At 35.3% G+C, this 20,069-nt stretch overlaps 3 protein-coding genes across 6 annotated transcripts in view; 1 reads left to right on the top strand and 2 right to left on the bottom strand.

Annotated features, from left to right (window-relative positions):
- The window catches only part of LOC127871243 (snaclec 1-like), a 301,714-nt gene extending 294,822 nt beyond the window's left edge, over positions 1-6,892 (bottom strand). For 2 of the 4 annotated variants that reach the window (XM_052413993.1, XM_052413995.1), the window contains exons 1-3: positions 6,736-6,892; positions 2,903-2,991; positions 2,486-2,576 (exon numbers count right to left, since the gene is read on the bottom strand). In XM_052413993.1, coding sequence (XP_052269953.1) covers positions 2,486-2,576; positions 2,903-2,991; positions 6,736-6,808 — 253 coding nt within the window. In that variant the 5' untranslated portion in view covers positions 6,809-6,892. Of the gene's footprint in view, positions 1-728; positions 1,424-1,849; positions 2,094-2,485; positions 2,577-2,902; positions 2,992-6,735 lie in introns of those variants that run through there. The other 2 variants (XM_052413994.1, XM_052413992.1) reach the window with 2 other exon arrangements.
- LOC127871242 (perlucin-like protein) overlaps positions 1-20,069 on the bottom strand; it is a 207,435-nt gene that overhangs the window by 100,785 nt on the left and 86,581 nt on the right. The window lies entirely within an intron of this gene.
- Positions 17,673-19,519, top strand: LOC127872555 (snaclec 1-like). The gene is made up of 5 exons (XM_052415880.1): positions 17,673-17,679; positions 17,807-17,895; positions 18,631-18,721; positions 18,946-19,180; positions 19,414-19,519. Exons 1-5 carry the CDS (start codon positions 17,673-17,675, stop codon positions 19,517-19,519), a joined length of 528 nt encoding a protein of 175 aa, XP_052271840.1.

The raw sequence follows: 20,069 nt of genomic DNA, 5'->3' as shown, positions 1-20,069 counted from the left end.
CAAGCATGTCCGTCACGTATAATGTAATGAAAGTCTGTATACATTCATACGTTCAATTAAAGTCCTCACAGGCTAATCAGAGACGACACTTTCCACCTTAAGTTGATTTTTGCTAAGAAGAGACTTTCTTGGAACGAAACATATTATAAAAGCAGAAGGTGTCGCCACTGATTAGCCTGTGCGGACTGCACAGGTTAAACTGGGTCGACACTGTACGCACATGCATTAAACCCCCTTTTCACAGAGTACGGCCCAAACAAAATGTGTGCTGGGGAATCTGTACTTACATCGCTGTCATATAGAAGCTTCCTTTTTATGAAGGTGTGCTACATCTCAGTATAATATATCTGGTTACTAATCTGATGCAAACGGATATAATAATAAACTCAAAGAACAAATATTTCCTTGGTAAATTAATTTCTTGGTGAATCGTGTTAAGTGCATACTACGAAAACCGGATGTTTGTGTATGCCATATATTGCAATGTTTTCCTAAAGTTTACATGAGGAAGAATAAAGTGTTATTTAAGAGTATTCTTTCTCTTCTCTCTCCTGGGTCACTATTTAATAGCTTGGCTATTGATATTGCAACTTTGTTGCTATGTTTTGAAACACTAATGAAAAAGGGTATTATATGTGGATATTTTACTATTATATGAATGCTATATGTTTAAGTGAGTAATTAATGAAGTGGTCTGGTCCATGGATGAAAATAAGTTGTAATTTTGTCTCTGTTTAAAATATGTATTAATGAATTTACGATCAAAAACATATATTTCAATACACTGACAACATGTTATGTATTTGTAATAAAACTTTAAATATGTTTATGGACATCAATAACTGTATAACAAAACAAACACATCTCGACAATGCTTTCAAACTTCTTTCACAATAGATAATTGAATACACTGGAAACAAGAAATACATGCAACAATATGATTTCTAATTTGTTAGAATAATATTTCTACGGTCTTTTTCGTATCCTCCCGCAATTCCTTTAATGACTCAAGAATACAGTGGGCAGTAATTGACACAGGTATTACAATTAGTACTGACACACCTCATCAATTGTCTATTATTGTACATGAAACAATGTTTTAAATTAAGTGAACACCATTAAACATCTTCACAGTGCGGTTCATACTAAATAGCCAAACATAAACTTCGAAAAAGTAAAACAAACATACACGCATACAACAATAAAAAAAAACTGAGTAATGGTTGCATATAACTCTCACAAACAAAACAATGCAGTAATTAATAAGAGTTCATGGAGAAACATTGGCAGTATAATTCTTCAGCAGTCTACATCTGCTGGACTGATGTCCCTATAGTCGTAGATGTCTTCATTGGACCATCCGCGGCGCTTGTGGTAGAGCCGAGTCGTACCAGCCACGTATCGTTCTGTGGTTGGTGGCAGTCTGAAATTGCAATGCCAAATGCCTCAAAATGTTGCGAAATATTGAAACACACATATCTTAAGGTATAAAGTAAGCGAGATATTGAAATACACATATCTTAACGTATACAGTCAGCGAGATATTGTAATACACATTTCTTAACGTATAAAGTCAGCGAGATATTAAAACACACATTTCTTAACGTATAAAGTTAGCGAGATATTGAAATACACATATCTCAACGTATAAAGTCAGCGAGATATTGAAACACACATATCTTTACATATAAAGTCAGCGAGGTATTGAAACACACATATCTTAACGTATTCAGTCAAGCTCGGACAAATGGTATAAATGTGTATAGCATATACACAGGAGAAACGATAACATGACAGTCAATGTTATCTAATTAGAATGCAATCAGTGACCGCAGAAAAACGTACTTACGTTTCTTACCCGGCATGGTAGCAGAGAAAATTTATCGTTTCAATACACGAAGCGGGTACCCATTTGTAGTCCAGAGATTCGGACATGTACACACAGTTCCGGGCGCCAACCTCCGAGGTCCCAGTACCGGAAGTGGTATCCCAATTCGTGAAGTTGAGCGCCTTCTTGTCGCTCATCCTCTTCCAGTCCTTCGGGTTCAACAGATCAGTGATGTCAATCCAGAACTTGCCTGGGAAGATGGTACCTGGCAAGAGAGGATATTTGTATCTCCAAAGAAGAAGACCAAATATCGGAGGGATATTTTTGCAGATAAAGGTAATGCAATTTATCAGCGACTAAAATAGCTTATCAACCCTTAACTGCCAATACAATCCAGCATAATTCTGCACAATTCAAATAGGAATCCTTTGCAATTACATTTTCATTTTTTTGTAAAGTTGAGTACGTAGTATTCTATATTGTATACACATTTGATAACATGTCGCAAATATAAGGCATGCGGACCTTGAGAAACATTTATGTTATGAAACAATGTTGTGTTGAATTTATCCTTTATTAATGGCAATTTATATCCAACCGCTGAATGTATTAAAATCGTGTTAAAGGTTTGTTGCGGCAAGTATGTTACCAACTTACCTTTCATTCTACGCAGAGCGCCCTCTGCCGCAGCTGCCATGGACTGGGATACAGGGGAAAGGAGATGTCCACCCAACACCTCACAGTACGACTGAAATATGATATGAAATGAACGGATGCATTTAATACGCATTTGTGAAATTCACTTTAACAATAAAATGTGTCATACCATGAAAGATGCAAGACCGTCGTTGATATACTGTTGTACAACTGTATACTTGAATAAACGCCAAAAAGAATCAACATGTCGAGTCTTCAAAATAAATATTTAATAGTATTTATCTTTAATCTTAATGTACATGAAGCGAATTTCCTATAAAAACATATATATTTTTTGTTTTAAACTTCAAAAAAATCTACATGAAGCAGTTCCTTGTTGTCTGAACTAAGAAATGCTGCAGTTTACAGATTACTCACTCTCGCGTCTATCCACGTGACATTGAGGGCCACGGTCCGGTAACACCCGTCCGAGTGGCGACAATAGCCATCTGGGCACACAGCACCTCCTGGTAGTTGTAATATTAAAATGTCGAGTGAAATATTATATGATAGCTTGCACTATTCGACGATTAAGACAGTCATTAATTATTGAAATTATTGCAATTCCTATCTGACGTAAAACAGAATAAACAATTGCAAAACCGAACAGAGTCATTTGGATGTAATATATTACTAATAAAAGCAGTATTTTGGCATATAAACAAACTGTTATGTTTTGTGGGTCGTCATTCACTATTTAAAAAAATAACAATGTATTGTTTCCCGTTCGAGATATAACGAAATGACGTTGTTATTACGCCATATGGTAATAAGATTCAAGATAAAAAGACACCTTTCCAGAAGGCTAAGACCAATGTTAACACATATAAGTGCATATAATATGATAACAACATTATAAGAACGATGTATATAAATATAACAGTACTTAAATATTGAGTTTGTGAGGTTGCTAAACATTATAAATAATACATACATACATAGTATCAATCAATAACTACAGTGTTTACATGTTTAACTTAAAAAATAATTAAGAGGAGTAGTCATAGTTAATACACGTTTCGTTGATTAATAAAAACAAAAACTATTCGCACAAAAACCTAATGATAGTAGCAAAGTTCGCATCAAAAACCTTATGGTAGATGGCATGCATGAAATGCATAATAAAATTATAACTCGAACGGTCACACTTTGAATACTCTTTGTGATTACCTGTATAGTACTTTATTATTTAAATTTAGATACGGCGTGCTTTGCAAGTTTCTTTTCTGAAGCTATGAGTAGATAATCGTAACCTATATAAGCTATATGTATATGTTCTGTCTAATATTACATATTATTAAGTATGGTTGAAGTTAAAACTTTGCATATTTCTGGTAAAAATAGCTATAATCGAGTGTACTAATCGACTGTTCCAATTTGGGATAAATTCATCTGTAAATCTTCCATTAATAAAGCCAAGAAATACATCATCGTGACCGACATCTTGAAAATACCAGGTATTTTATATTTTATTGGATTTATTACTATAAGTGCGAAATATTTATACCCCAAAATGTATTTTAACATAATATCTACTTGTTTGACAGTTTAGGAGCCCAATTTCGCCGTATATAACGTCGTTATGAGCGCTTCTTAAAATACCCATCATACTTATACAAAATTGCACTGAATGCGTATTATAGCATCGCCATTGACAAAACCCCAAACTTCGCTTCCGTAATTAAGAACACATGATATACGTTTATCAATCAAATAAAGCCTAAGTTTCATTGTAACGTCGGTCAATTTGCTAAGATATTTGCTCATCTTAAAATTCGTTTTCACAGCTTGGTCAGCTATTGTATTGAATGTTTAACTATAAATATGATCGTCATGGAAAGAAATATTGTTTGGCAACTGTACCCTTTTTCTGCATGTCATGACATCTGTTTTATCGGTGTTAACTATTACCTTGCAGCATTTAGAATATTAAAAAAATACATTTAAATTATGTTGCAATTCCTCTGCGTGTTTTTGTGTGCAAAAATAATGTCATCTGCGTACAACACAAAAATAGTTTGTATTCATCTACATGTATACAATTAATACCACTTTCTAACAAAAACATTTAGAAATATAGAAAATAGGCACGGCGATAAGCGATATCCATGTTTGTTCCCTAGCAAACCTTCGATGTCTCCACTTAATTTATTACAATAAACATGTTGTATATTAAACATAATAGTTAGGGATGTCAACGAATATCCGAATATCCGAATATTCGGTCCCGGACCGAATATTCGGATACTATTTTCCGAATCAAATATTCGGAAGAAAAAAATAAAAAAAATCGAGTAATTTCAAAGACTTTGTATTCGTGAAATTTGCTTCAAACATTGTACAAAAAGTCGTTCCTCTTGTCATAATGTTTAGTCCGGATAATTCGTCGCTATGGTGATGACAGTATACCGGTCATAAATCCCGCTAATTGCCTAACAAAGACAGTCACTTTGTGTCAAAATTATGAAAGGTTCTAATCGCATCGGCAATCAAAACACCGACCTGCACTTGATCCAATGACTCGAATTACATTTAAAATTATCAAAGATTAAATGAGTAAAGGAAAAGCCGACTTGGTGTAAAAAAACAAATAAGACCGTATGGCAATTAAAACACAGACCCGTCTTGATCTAATAACTCAAATTACATTTAACATGATAAAAGATTAAATAAGTAAAGGAAGTGTCGACTTGGTGTGAAAAACAAAAAAGATCGTATGGTTAAAATCACGTTGTCCAATCAAAAAAGCTTTTAGAAAATAATTTACTCAACCTCTAACCGAGCAAGAGAATTCTGACGAACTTCAGAGATATTTGCTTGTGAAAATGGAGCCAAACGCTAAACCTCTTGACTGGTGGAAACGTCACGAGAGCGAATTTCCGAAAGTCTTTATGTACCTGCAACTTCTATGCCATCTGAGCGCATATTCTCAACCACTGGATTGCTCATCAATAAACTAAGAAATAGACTCGCCAGTGATCTGGTCGACGCAATCGTGTTTTTAAATAAGAACAATGTTCATGTGCCCAGTGACGCCGATCCGAGTGACTTTTAAATGTGGCAACGGTGTTTTGTTTGCATGTGTTCGCTATGTAAATAATACGTTTAAGTTCAGTTCAAATTATTTATAGATCTTACTGTTTTGTCATGTAATTATTTTGTCGTCATGTAAATATTATGTTTCTCGTTCTATTGTTGATTTACAATATTAAAAGTTTAAAAACAGTTTTCGTCATTCAATTTTAACAATTAGCGACGGCAATGCTGTGTCAATATTTAGTCACTTCCGGGGAACTTCCGGTAAAAACGAAAGTAGAATTCATGGAGTAATGGTACGGTAAACATAGTTGATTTTTTTCTAACAGATGTTGACCGAATATCCGAATATTCGTTCGGAAGGATGACCGAATATCCGAATACCAATATCGGTATTCGTTGCCATCCCTAATAATAGTACATAGGGTTTGCTATAAAACGTTTTTAGACTTCAGTTCCTTTATAGCTTTATTAATTTGTTCTTTAGAAATTTGTTATGTTTGATGAAGGAAATAATACTATTTCTATGGTTCTATGGAACTAAGCTTATTTAATTCATCAAACATAACATTAAATTTTAGAATTCTTATATCCGGATAATTCGAGTTCTCTTGTTTGTGCCCTACCGTAATCTAATGTTTGGTTTTATATACACAGCATATAATCTGACCTATGTTTACTAAGTAGCATTCAGTTTTCATCCGTTTGATTATTTCTTAACTTCTTTAGTTAATTGTAAAATAGATCCCCTTTTTCAGCACATTAAGAAGAAAACGTTTTGAGCCAACATTACTACATTGATTTATAATTTGCGTTCCGAAAAAGGAGGCAACCACAACTAATTTATTGATTAAGTTTTACTATACAACAGTCTAGGTAATGATATGACGCGCTATTTTTTACAGCATTTGTAAGTGCTTTTAAACTATCAGTAACACCACTTAAGTGTAAAAGTTTTTCGAAATAAATGCATTTGGTCAGTGTTCCACACATATATCAAGTATATATAGCTGAACATACTGTTGTATATTCCCAATCATAACAAGCATACATATTTACAAGGACATCGCATATTTGTTAATATTTTTCAGCATATTCATTAATGTAGATTATTTAAAAAGCAAACCCAATTTAAAATCTGCATAAAATAGTATAGTATAGCATATTTGTATTACCGTTTGTCATCAAAATCCAGCAAACTGTCACGAACAAACCCTGCGACGTCGTCATCATGTCTCCGCGACGCATGCGAGGCAACTGAAGCTAGGGGTATTAAGCCCGTGCATTCCTCGGTCCCTAATTTGATTCGATACGCATCCGTGCTTCTTTGCTCTCTGCTCATTTCTGCAAACTTAGAAATCTTAGAGGTTAAAGGGACGTGTTCACAGTTTGGCAAAATGAAATCATACACTCAAAAAAACATATATTAATTATATTTACACAAGCTAAATATATCCCGGTTGAAAAACATATGCACCATATCATTTCGTATATGGTTATTATTTATAGCGATAATACAAATAGTAAACCATTTGTAACGATTAGTTGGGAAGGAACTACTTTGAATATTATCCTAAAAGCTGCGTGGTCAATTACGAGCGAGGTTTGTGAATATTATTACAACATCACACATTCTGATTTAAAGTGTTTCATGTTAATATTCCAAACCTAATCTAAACTTGTTAGGTGTCCTTGTTAGTGGGATGTTGGTACATACAATATGGACTTCTTGTATGAAGTTATATGAGATACAAAGCACTAGTATTGTCATCATATAAAGAAGTGAAACTCCAGTTGTTCGAGCAGTATTGCATTCCTATTATACACACGTTCGTGTTCCTATATTTATGACAAGTAACCATTTGCAAAAACAATACGAAACAACATACACACATAGTAGAATAAAGCTGGGGTCACCGCACAAAACCGATCACATGTTTTAACGTTTTCGGTATTCGTTACAAATCAGATTCATGATTTCTTCAACATCCCAATGTACCGCATATGATCATATGCTTAATTAAATAATGCTACTGATGTCCAAGCGCCTTTAATACAAAGCGCAAACATAGAAAGTCTTACAACTAGAACAGCGCAACAACGTTTTCAACCCAGACAATTAGTCTTATCTTGACATGTCTTCTGCTATTTTTGCGTACTTATTTACCACAGAATTCTAAACAAACAACCTGTTCACCAGATCCTATTATGTCCGTTTAAAAATTAGACGAGTGAGTTGATTGTGATCACTATCTGTTAAAATATATATCAAGTATTGAAAAGTTCGAACGCTTAACTATAAATAATAATGATAGTTAACTATATTATGTTCTCGAAAACGTTTGTTTGTTTAGGTTTTGTTAGGATGACGCGTAGTTCCCAACAGTATTTCAGTCATTCTACGGAGAGTTGCTCACACATTGTTCATGGAAAAGCTGGTTTGACAGCCAGTACAATATCACATACCTATGCCAGTAAGAGACAATATCCGCGTGATAAAAGGAAAATGGAAGTAAACAACTAAAATTTTGAATTAAGGACAAATGGTCACACAATTTAAATTGCCGGGTCGAAATTCCAACCTGCGATCAACGGATTTGTAGAACAGCGGTTTAGTAAAGCAATAGACAATGTGCCTCTCCTGAAAAAGAATCCGGAGTTAAAAAAATTATATTTGTTCTTACAATCTTTATAGTGCTTAAACAGACAGATAAACAGTTTATGTCAATTTCAAATTTGAAATGAAATAGGCTGGCATACGTTTGATTCCGGGTATCCGAACACCGCTAAAGAACGCATTGACCCAGTGAACAGTTGTATTTAGTTTGTCAGTGTTTCTTTTCAAATTTAGACACGTGTCCGTGTTACCTCAGCAAAATAAAACAGTTGTAAATGCTTTTAAAGGGGCCTTTTCACGTTTTGGTAAATTGACAAAATTGAATAAAGTTGTTTCATATTCGCAAATTTTTGTTTTAGTTATGATATTTGTGAGGAAAGCGTAATACTGAACATTTACCATGCTCTAAAATAGCCTTTATATGCATCTTTTGACGATTTAAAAACCTGAAAATTATAAAGCGTTGCAACGCGAAACGAATTAATAATTTGGAGAGTTCTGCTGTTGTCGTTATAGTTTGTGAAACTACGAGGATCGGTTATATGAAGTATAAAATACACCACCAATGGTATACGGAAGGATGGCCGAGAGGTCTAATGCGCAGACTTTTTACTCCAGAACACCAGGGGTCAGTGGTTCGAGTCCTGCTGAGGGTTACCTGTGTTTTCTTTTTTTAAATTTTATTATTGATTTTTACAGGAGCTTTTTAGAACCAATGTTTACATTTATCAATATAAAGCATTTAATGACAAACTTCAAACCATGCCAAAATCTGTGAAAAGGCCCCTTTAAGGTTTTATTACTAACGCATCAATACACGTTTGAGTGATGCGCGACACAAGCTAAAATGCGTTTGCTACTAAAAACCATAACTCCGGTTAAGAGTGAAACTAAATATCAAGGGGAGCAAGATCGCATGCTGGTTAAAGTTTGAATCCCGTTAGACCGCTTTAGTCACGTTCGACCAAACTGCCAACTGTTCGTATTAAGTATTGTCTTTCTAGTAGCAATACTGTCTGAAGTAGAGGAAACACATTCACCCGAATGTCGTCGAACAATCAGGCGCAAAAATATTCGCACTTTATACTTGTATAACAATAATTCTCATCTTGTTTAAAGAGCGTCAAAGTAACATGATAATGATTGCAGGGCATTTAAGGTACGGCATAATCTTCCGGATTATATTGGAACTTTGATATGAAAATGCTCATAGCAAGTAACCCATTGTTTTCACAATGCAATACAGTACATGATGACATGTTTTACTGTGTAAAGCTGGTGAATTGACGCATACTTTCAAAATAATACATCGTGGGATTAAAACCTGTCGATGGCATGACGATTGATATCAACCGATACTTTGGAAGAGTGTCTCTATTGGTAATATATCTGTTGTTATATTACGTCTTAATTGTGTACGTGTAATGCAATAGTTTATCATAATGTCAAGTTGTTTTCGAAAGTGCGTTTTATTTCGGTCAGCCATGGGAAAATAGCACAAGCGATAACCAAGAATTCGCATATCTTGAGTGAACCAATTTAACTAAATCAGATTTGAAGGCATATGTATGCTTGCATTGCACTAGAAATAAGATAAATACACCAGTTAAAGAGGCAGTTAGAAACGCGGCTTTACAGTCTTATATACGAACGGTCAGACATATATGTTATCTTAAATGGCAAATACGGCAAGTACACATACTTTTACTTATAGAAATAGTTCCGCATAATGAAGTTGGAATTACTTAACATTGTGCGCGCACATAAGCTTTTTAAATATGGTGAGCTATTAAAGGGATCTTTTCACGCTTTGGTAAATTGACAAAATTTTAAAAAGTTGTTTCAGATTCGCAAATTTTCGTTTTAGTTATGATATTTGTGAGGAAACAGTAATACTGAACATTTACCATGGTCTAATATAGCCATTATATGCATCTTTTGACGATTTTAAAACCTAAACATTATAAAGCGTTGCAACGCGAAACGATTGAATAATTTGGAGAGTTCTGTTTTTGTCGTTAAATTTTGTGAAACTACAAAGATTGCTTATATAACGTATAAAATACGTCAAGTATGTGTACTCGGCGGAATAGCTCAGTAGGCTAAAGCGTTTTTACTTCAGGACTATGGCAGGACTCCAGAGGGGTCACTGGTTCGAAACCTGCTCCGGGCAATGTTCTTTTCCTTTTTTTAATTTTATTCTTGATTTTTTACTGGAGCTTTTACGATCCAATGTTTACAATTATCAATATAAAGCATTTAATGAATAAGTTAAAAAATGCCAAAATCTGTGAAAAGGCCCCTTTAAAATTCTAGATACCCTACCTAATCTGTATTTTTGATATCAATTTTACAGTTACATTAGGGGAAGTCGTTGAATCACTCAAATTTGAATAATGTAATCGAACACCATTGAATAAACATGAATACAAGCCTATATTGTATTTTATTTTTATTTTATTATTTCTCATAGATAGTGTCTACTCCTACCCTTTTCACATGTAATCTAAACACTTTCAGTTTGACTTCTGACCACAATGATTACAGTCGCAACTCCAAACAAACGGAGAAGAATTTATCTGAGTGTCACATCGACCTTGTTTTCCAATCAAAAGCACATTTAATTTTGGTATATGAATATTTCGAATGATATTTACAGGGTACATGTTTACATGCAATATTTGCTTGAAATAAAGTTTAAACTAATCCCATGTTGAAACGACAACTTATTTGAAACGTAACAGCGCCTATAATTTAACAATCTGCCAACCCAAAACCCCAAACAGATTCCGCACGAAAGACTCTTATACAGAACATGATTGGTGAGAACTGCGACTGCCTTAGTACCTTTCTGTGTTGTTCGTAGTAGTAATCCCGAGAGTGGAGCCAAGCATAATGACTATAGACGGGACATTCATTCTGGTCTTTTACTGGATTCTTGTCGCAAAAGGTAAGGTGTTGGAATCCAGACTAAGTCAAATATAATGTTTTGATGCAAATGCCGATAAATTTATTGACAATATCAACATGCCGGAATGTACAGTGCGAGGGCGTATAAAAACACAACAAACATATAAGGTTAACATTATGAATTAATTAAATGCTTAATTCTTTATAAGTGCCTGTTTTGATACAATGTGGAGCCTTGATTTTACTGCAAGCTCTTAAATTGGTGTACAATCTATGTTTGTTCAATTACCAAACCAAACACCAGCTGTGTGACAACAGCTAAGTTTTTATGTTATTGTAGAACAGAACAGAACAGAACTTTATTTGTTTTCACAGGTTACAAAACAATGACATTTTGTAATAACATGTGAGCATATGTATAAGATAATTACACAGATATCAAACAAACAGTATTATATACGATAAATCATAGTAGATCAATTGGGAAAGTGGTTGTCATGTGAAAATTCTCCAATAGAGGGTCAGTAACATAATGGTTATTTAAACAATATATTGTCTACAAACAAAAGAAAATTTGGGTTTCGAACCCGTAGGTGTTGGATAATTAATAGTTAAGTACGTATGTGAATTCGTTCTAATTACAAAATAATGTATAGTGATCACCAACAACAACATTTGTTATAATAGTACTTCTACAAAAGTAACACAAACAACAACATTAAATAGTTAACAGTTAGTGGTGGAATATTTATGTGGATACACTCCATATTAAAGAGTAGGATTAATGATTTACAACAACAGCGTTAGTTATAATAATACTTCTAATAATAGTAACAACAACAACAACGATGCTAATAATGATAGTCATACTGATAATGATGATACTAGTAATCATGATGATGATCGAGATGACGACAATGGTGATGGCCATGATGATTATGATAGTGGTGATTATAAAGCTAGGAAGAGCAAATATTACGATTACACTTACCATAAGACAGGGAACATAGTTCTACCATTTTTTATATTATTATTTATTTATTTTTAATTATTTTTTTTTACGTGACATTTTCTTTATTTAATACATACAAGAACATGCATTCGAGTAGTGAGTTTTAATTTTTGCAATATCCATTTTTTAATGTGATTTTATGGTTGAACGTAGGTAGGTCTTCCTAGTATAAATAGAGTACTCTCCCGTCTAATAAAATGAGAGAGGGTAACCGTCGAGGAACTATTAAGCAATTAAATAGTTCGGTTAGACGTTTATCAGGAATTTCAGTTCATAAAATGTAAACGGTAATAAGCGTACAACCCTCTATGGTGCCCCTGCGTTGTGTGGATTGTCGATAGAAGCGATAACTGGCATTTCATTGACGGGAGTGTTATATAAACGTGATGAGACAGTGTAGCGTAATATTTCATTGATGGATGAGTTGGACTGTTTGTAAACGTAATAGAGTGGAACTTTTAACAATGGCAATTGGATTATTTCGTGCGCCATAGCGAGGTAGGTTTTATATTATTATGTGGGTCATTAATTTTAGAGTATTAGAGGTATACTTCTCAAAAGAAAATACTGTGTCTTTAGGTACGTGTATGCAACTATTTTATTACGAGCGCCGAAAGGCATTGATTAAGTGTTTCATAAATAAAGCTGTGTTTTTAAGTGTGACAGGATTGTTAGTGCACATTAAATCATGGAATTTAATGACGTTTGGACGGAGCGTATAATTAGAAGGGATTAATTTTGTTCTTTTTTCTTTGAAGTGAGGACATAATAAAAGGTAATGCATTTCGTCCCCAATGTCGTTTGTATTACAGAGGTTACACTTTCGATTCTCATGGGGTATGAAGTTTTGAGAAAAGCGGCAAGACTCAACTGGGAATAGATGGTTGCCGGTGCGGAAATGCAGCATACTTAATCGTAGTGATTGAGGTAAGGCTGTAAGATAATGTTCAAAGTTGGTATTATTTTTAAATAATCCATACATTTTGCCTTTAGATGAACATTGTATCTGCGCATTCCAACACTGGATAAACTGATCAGTTAAAGTTGTCTTGACTTGCTTATGTATGTTATTTGTCGAAATGTTCTCTTGCTGTAACCATAAAAATGAAAGGCCAGTAGAGTTTAAGATGCTGGCAATAAAGTTAGTCCATTTATTGTTTATATGTGAGTTTATCATAAATTTATACATCAAAAAGGAAAATTTAGTGTGTTTGCTTGTTATTATCTTGTTCCAAAACCTTATCATTCTTGTTTTTATAATTATATCCAGCGGGTATCTTCCAAGTTCTGCATATAAGCAATATCTTGGCGTAGATTTTTTAACTTTAATGATTCTTCGTAGGAAAGAACAATGGACATTCTCGATTATGTCTAGATTCTCATATCCCCATACTTCACAACCATATGTCAAAAAAGGGACTATAGTTTGGTCAAATAGTTTGATTTGCAGGTCAATTGGTAAATTAAGATTATTTATTTTTGTGAACACGTGGAACAGTGCCTTGTTGGCTTGTTCTACGAGATATTTTCTACAATTTAAAAAACTTCCAGATGAAGAGAAAAAGACACCTAGATATTTGTATTCTTTGACTGTTTCGAGCAATTGGTTATTTATGTAGAATTTATATTTGGAGGTTTTAGTTGTCCGAAAAACCATAACTTTAGTTTTGGAATAATTGACATTTAATTTCCAAGTCGTGCAGTAGTTATAGAAGCAATTCAGTTTGTTTTGGAATTCTTCTTCATTTTCACCGAGGATTATGGTGTCATCTGCATATAGTAAGATAAGTAATTTTAGGAAGTGGATGGCATCATTTATATTAACTTCTAGACTTATTCCATTACACGTTTGTTGTAAGAAAGCATCAAGATCGTTCATGTACATAGAGAAAAGTATAGGAGATAGGTTTTCTCCTTGTCTCGCTCCTAAAGTACTAAAAAACATTTGGGATAGTTCACCATTGAGAGAAACACAGGATTTAATATTAGAATACAAATTTGTGATAATGGTGAATATTTTACCTTGAATTCCAAGTTTAAGTATTTTATGCCACAGACCTGTTCTCCAGATAGAATCGAATGCAGCCGAAAAATCTATGAATGAACAAAATAATTTTCTTTTAGCGGCCCTTAATTTTTGAATAAGCATATTTAATGTAAATATATGGTCGCATGTCGAATAACCTGAGCGAAATCCAGCTTGGTTCTCATGAAGTAAGTTATTGTCTTCTAGAAAAGTGTTTATTCGTTTGTTAATTACAGCTGTAAATAGCTTGCCTAAACAACTTAAAATTGTAATCGGTCTGTAATTGTTAGGATCAAGCTTAGATCCTTTATTTTTAAATATGGGTTTTATTGCACCGATTAACCAAGCTTCAGGTAAGATTCCGGTGTCTAAAATTGTGTTGAAAAGACTGCAATATATTGGGAGCATTTTGAAAGAAGTGTTCTTAATGAATTCATTTAAAACATTGTCAGTTTGTGATGGCGCTTTGCCATTCTTTAATTTTATAATCACTTTATTTATTTCGTTGCAGGTGATAGGTGTATTCAAGGCTTCGACATTGTATGTATCAGGTGTACCATGTTCATCCGGGTCTGGTGGCAATATATCTGGGTGTATAGTTGCGTTAGTATCTTTAAAGAATTTAAAAAACTGTTCGATATTTGGGCTTTCACTTTCCTTTTTACTTTTATTTATATTGTTAAAAAGTTTCCAATATTCTTTGGGGTTTGAGGCGTTCACTGACCGTAACTTATTTTCTACAGTATATTTATGTTTGTTTATATACGTATTGAGAACGTGTTTATAGTGGCGGCTGGCCGAATCTAGGTTACGTTTATTTAGTGTGGATTTGTGTAATTGGTAAGCTTTACGAGCGTGATTGTATTTATTTCGTGCCTTGTGACATTGAGGCCCAAACCATGGTTTTGGTGTAGCTTTTAAATAAGAAGTTTTACTTCTTTGTTTATTAATATGGTGAGGGAACGATTTGCGCGCAGACTGTAGGAAGATATTTGAGATTTTATTGGTAATTTTATTTAAGAATGTTTGTATGTCATTATTTGGACGATTATTCAGCAATTCCTGTATTTCATTATTTCTGTATTGTCTATATTAGAAACAAAGTCGTTTTGTTTATTAGGATTCCATTTAGGGGGGCGGGGGTGTTTTTAGTGTTTATTTCTGGGATCGGGGTTAGGGTTTTATCAAAGGGTAAATTAACTGTGATAGATAACAGGCTATGACCATCTGATAAAAGTCCGTCAACGTCAATTATCTCGAACTCGTTTAATTTATAAAGTAAATTGATGGACGATAGGGCATAATCAATCACTGAGGTATTTCTTAAAGTATGTTTCCCAATATTTGAATCCTTACCAAAGCGACCATTCGTAATAATTAAGTTATTAAACTTGCATATTTCTAGTAGTTTATGTCCCGTTTTATTTGTTTTATTACATTGTGAATTACGTTGGAGTGGGATTCCTAGTTGGGTCAATATTTGTGATGGGTAACACGCGTTCATCGTACCTCCATCAATTTGAAAGTGTTGAGATAAGAAGTTATCGAGGTCGGTGTAGTCTGGTAAATTTGATGTGTAGCCATTAAAGTCGCCCGTTAAAAGAATATTATCGAATTGAGTGCACGTATTAGCGATTTCATTTTCTAGTAGAAAGAGTTCATCATCATTGTGAAATCTTGATTGTTCTGGGGGTATATACACATTACCGATAGTGACATTTTCTTGACCATTACTTATTTTTAGCCAAACAATGTACTCGCATTTAGATTCTGGTGTTGTTACCGAAAGTTTATTCATAATTTCATTTTTTATAAAATATCCCAAGCCGCCTGATTTTCGCTTATAATTTTCAAGCCGTGGCTTAGATAAAAATGTATAATTAGGAATGTCAATTTTGTCAAATTTATCAAGTTTTGTTTCTTGGGTGCATAAAATATCATAATTTGAAATTAATTATTGGAATTCTGGATAATTGGATTTTGTTTTCAGACCACATACATTTAATGATCCTATCGAAAGATTAACATGATTGTCAGGCGTATGAGAACACACATTCACATTCAAATTTGTTTTTGTAGGTACACAAGGTGGCGCGTTTTCAGCAGAGTCCGTGTCGCTGTATGAAGAAAGCGGAAGTGTTTGATGAACATGTTCACAACGGGTTTTAGACGAGGAGCAGGGCAAAAATACACAATTGACACAAAATGCCACGTTCCCGGTGTGACCCTAGACAACAGTCGCAGTGGGGTTATCGATCACCGTATTTCCGGCCGCTGGTCTTGGAGATGTTATCGGGGTCGCTTGTGACATAACTGGGTGGACCTCCATCAGGTATCCGGGCTGTCTCGAGGACAATTTGGTGGGTGAGAGTGACGGTTTCCTGCTGCGCTGTTTGGGCGCCGCTGGAGCCTTTCCTTTGGAACGACGTGGCGTTTCGGTTGGGAGCTCCGGTTCATCGACAGCTGCGTCCGATTCATCTTCTGAGGCTGATTGTACCTCACGAACAGATATGGGTTCCTTTGGGGGCTCCGTGCTTAATTTCGGTGGTTGAGCACTGACGGCATAATCTGCGGTGATTTTCTGGAAGCGTTGATCAACGCGTGAGGCAACGTCGGAGTTTCTGGAACCGCGCAATATACTATGCCAATCAGGAAACAGGTTCCTGATAACCTCGCCGTGAACAGATAGTGCCGCCGGGAATAGCATTTTCACGCTCTTGCTGCCGTATTTTTCACGAGTCGCCTTGAATTCAGGCCACAGCTCCTTGCGTGCTTCGCTTATCTCACGTGGATAGTCCCGCGATATTCCGAAGTGAGTGTTTTTCAACAGTTTTGCGCTGTCCATGATATCATTGACATAACGCGGGTCAGACAGTGTAACGAGTATCGCCCGACCGCGTGTAGTGCCTTGTGCACGGGCAACGATGCGCCGGCCAATTCTCCTTGCTTCAACTATGCTGTGTAGCCCAAGAGTCATATTGAGTTTGCTTGTCAGGAACTCTAGGATCGTTTGGGTACATTCCTCGGTACCAACACACTCAGGAAATCCATTGAAAATTAGGTTATTACGGAGGGAACGGGCTTCAATGTCGAGACTTTTGTACTCAAGGAGTCGTAGACGGGCCTCTGTGACGTCATTGATTGCTTTTGAATGATAAAAACTGTTATTTAAACAATCCAATTTGTAGTTCATATCATAGTTTGTTGATATCATGTCAAAAAGACAGTTTAACTTATGCTCCATGTCCATATGCTCGAACTGCGCACGGGATGTGGCGGAAAACTGAAGGTCACCCTGGTTTGGGTGGGGTGAGCACGGTACCGACGAGTCACTGGTAGCATGTCTCCTTCGCTTAGAGTCCCGTGTCATCCCGTCCCTTGAACTGGACAGAGGGGCATATTTACCTGTGTACCGGTTTGCCATTATAAAATTTGAAAATTTGAAGTTTAATTAATAAAATAGCTGTCTTTTGTGACCCGCGATGTAAACAACGTCCACCATTAACCCAGGGGAGGCAATCCTGTATTTGTTGTCGTATGTAATACCATGAGTTGTATAGGTCATTGGGCAAAATAAAGGTCGGTTGAATGGTGGCAACGATCATATCTCCTACTTCAGTATTGGCGACATTATGTTTCATATCGTATTATAGTGTGACATTTTATTATAACAACCGACAGGTGGTGCTGTGTGTCCTGACAGTTTCTGTCACCACGCAGACGGATGTTACCATGCAGTGGGCCTTAATGTCACATGGATAGATGCCAGGGTAAAGACATTAATAATTACCTAGTTCGCACATACACCATATGATGAATCACTGTTTTGTTTTCGTGCACGTATTTCAATTTGTTAAATCAATGACACTGAAATAAGTGTTATTGCGTATCAGCATGCATAAATAAATATTGCGATGAATATTTCCATATTGACTGACAATTTGGGTATTACATAAAGATTATCCACATAAATAATGTTATTGTTATCTCATCAGTTAAATCGTTTTGTTCAAAATGCTTTCGAAAGTATAAATGTTGCAGAAACCGTTTTTTACGGAAAAAGCTATCTGAAACGAAAAACACCAAACTGAAATCGGTAAAAAATAACATTTCTTGATTGATTATCGTAGATTTTTCTTCGCGTTATCTGGTTATGGACTCCGCAGAGCGAGCGCCGCGAACATAAATGTGAATTCAATACATTTTTTAAAGCGGCATAGTTGTCAGTGAAATTAATTTAACATTGCATTACAACTAATGCCCTTTCAACGTGCTTGGATTTTGCACATTTTGCAGCCTACCGTCCGTTGCTATTGTCATCTTTGGTTTATATCAGCAGCATATAGACTATATAGCCTTTATAAAAATACTGACACATTACGTGTTACAAACGTTTAAATATTTTGTGTTTTTATTTTATGCTAACAAAAATAACCAAGTAATCAAATTTATATGATTATTGGGGTAGAATAATTCTGACATCGTTTATTATCATTACTACACAGTCATACTGCGAGGTGTTGGGTGGGCATCTCTTGTCCCCTGTGTCCCAGTCCATGGCAGCTGCGGCAGAGGGCGCTCTTCGTAGAATAAAAGGTATGTTTGGTACGTACATACATTAATGATAAAAGTCAGTTAATTATCGGCAAAGGTTTTTGGACTTTGTTATCAAAGTGCGTGATTTGCATGGGACATGATTAAAGTTTTACGTCCAGTTTTCCGAAAGGCGCTATATTTATCTTGGATGCAAAGATGTCATTCATTTTGATTGATTTCCCAATCTTTTTGCATTTTTCTCATGCATGGCACTCTTTTTCCAGGCACAATCTTCCCGGGCATGTTTTGGATGGACATCACAGATCTGTTGAACCCCAAGGACTGGAAGAGGATGAGCGACAAGAAGGCTCTCAACTTCACGAATTGGAACACCACTTTCGATACTGTTACCTCGGAAGAGGGCGCCCGGAACTGCGCGTACATTTCAGAGTCCCTGGACTACAGATGGGTTGCTGCTTCGTGTATGGTGGAGATCAACTTTCTCTGCTATCATGCCGAGTAAGCAATTAAACAAATTTTTGTTTCGAGAAATGACTGTTCAAAACAATATTAATAGAAAAGGATAATGCTTAAGTGAATTTTGTCCCCGATATTCACTTTATCACATAACATGTCGATTATTACTTATAATACTATTTGTTCCATTTTTTATCAAAACTTGAATCATGCCATGACAAAACATGTGTGTTTTAGTATTATCTACTAGGCATTTTTGTATTTCTTTTTTTCAGACTGCCACCAATCCCAGAGCAATACTTGGCTAGTACCACGAGGGTCTACAACAGGCAGGGTTGGGGTTGGACAAATAAGGACGATGATGATGATGACGACTACTGATAAGCGATACTTGGCTGGTGCCACGCGGGTCTACAACATGCATCATGGATGGTCCGACGAAGACCTACTAATGCCATTTTTTTACATCGCGAAATAATTTTAAATAAAGTTTTGATGCATGTCATGTCACTGTTCATCATAGTAAAGAAGCTCAAAACAGTAAATAGTAAAAATAAAGTTATACGTCAAAACTACCATTTAACACTTAATATTGAATTTAAAAATATGACCATCATAAAATACCTTAGCTGTAAATCTTCGTTGAATTTATGTTTGATCCGTCGGTTTCGGCCAGAGTGATTCCCATTAATGTCTGATAACAGACTTAAACCTTGAGAGTCCTGATGCGTTGTCTCTTGAACTTTGATATATATGACATAAGATGCAATTTGGCTGAGTTTGGTGAAAATAGTAAATAAGTAGTAAGACAACTTTCACCGCCATCTAATGTGAGAAGAGGACAAAGACAACGATCGAGGCATGGTATAGGGGTGATAACCCTGGTTAATGGTTAGGGTTAGGGTTAAGGTTAGGGATCGGGTTAGGGTAA

Source organism: Dreissena polymorpha, chromosome 3 (assembly GCF_020536995.1).
Source record: "Dreissena polymorpha isolate Duluth1 chromosome 3, UMN_Dpol_1.0, whole genome shotgun sequence".
In the NCBI taxonomy this organism is placed as follows: Eukaryota; Metazoa; Mollusca; class Bivalvia; order Myida; family Dreissenidae; genus Dreissena; species Dreissena polymorpha.
The sequence above is the reverse complement of the archived record's forward strand: the minus strand, read 5'-3'. Positions and strand labels throughout refer to the sequence as shown.

Coding starts and splice junctions, on each gene's coding strand:
- LOC127872555 (XM_052415880.1), top strand. Junction 17,896..18,630: donor TCACATGGATAGATGCCAGG/GTAAAGACATTA, acceptor ATTACTACACAG/TCATACTGCGAGGTGTTGGG. Junction 19,181..19,413: donor TTTCTCTGCTATCATGCCGA/GTAAGCAATTAA, acceptor TCTTTTTTTCAG/ACTGCCACCAATCCCAGAGC.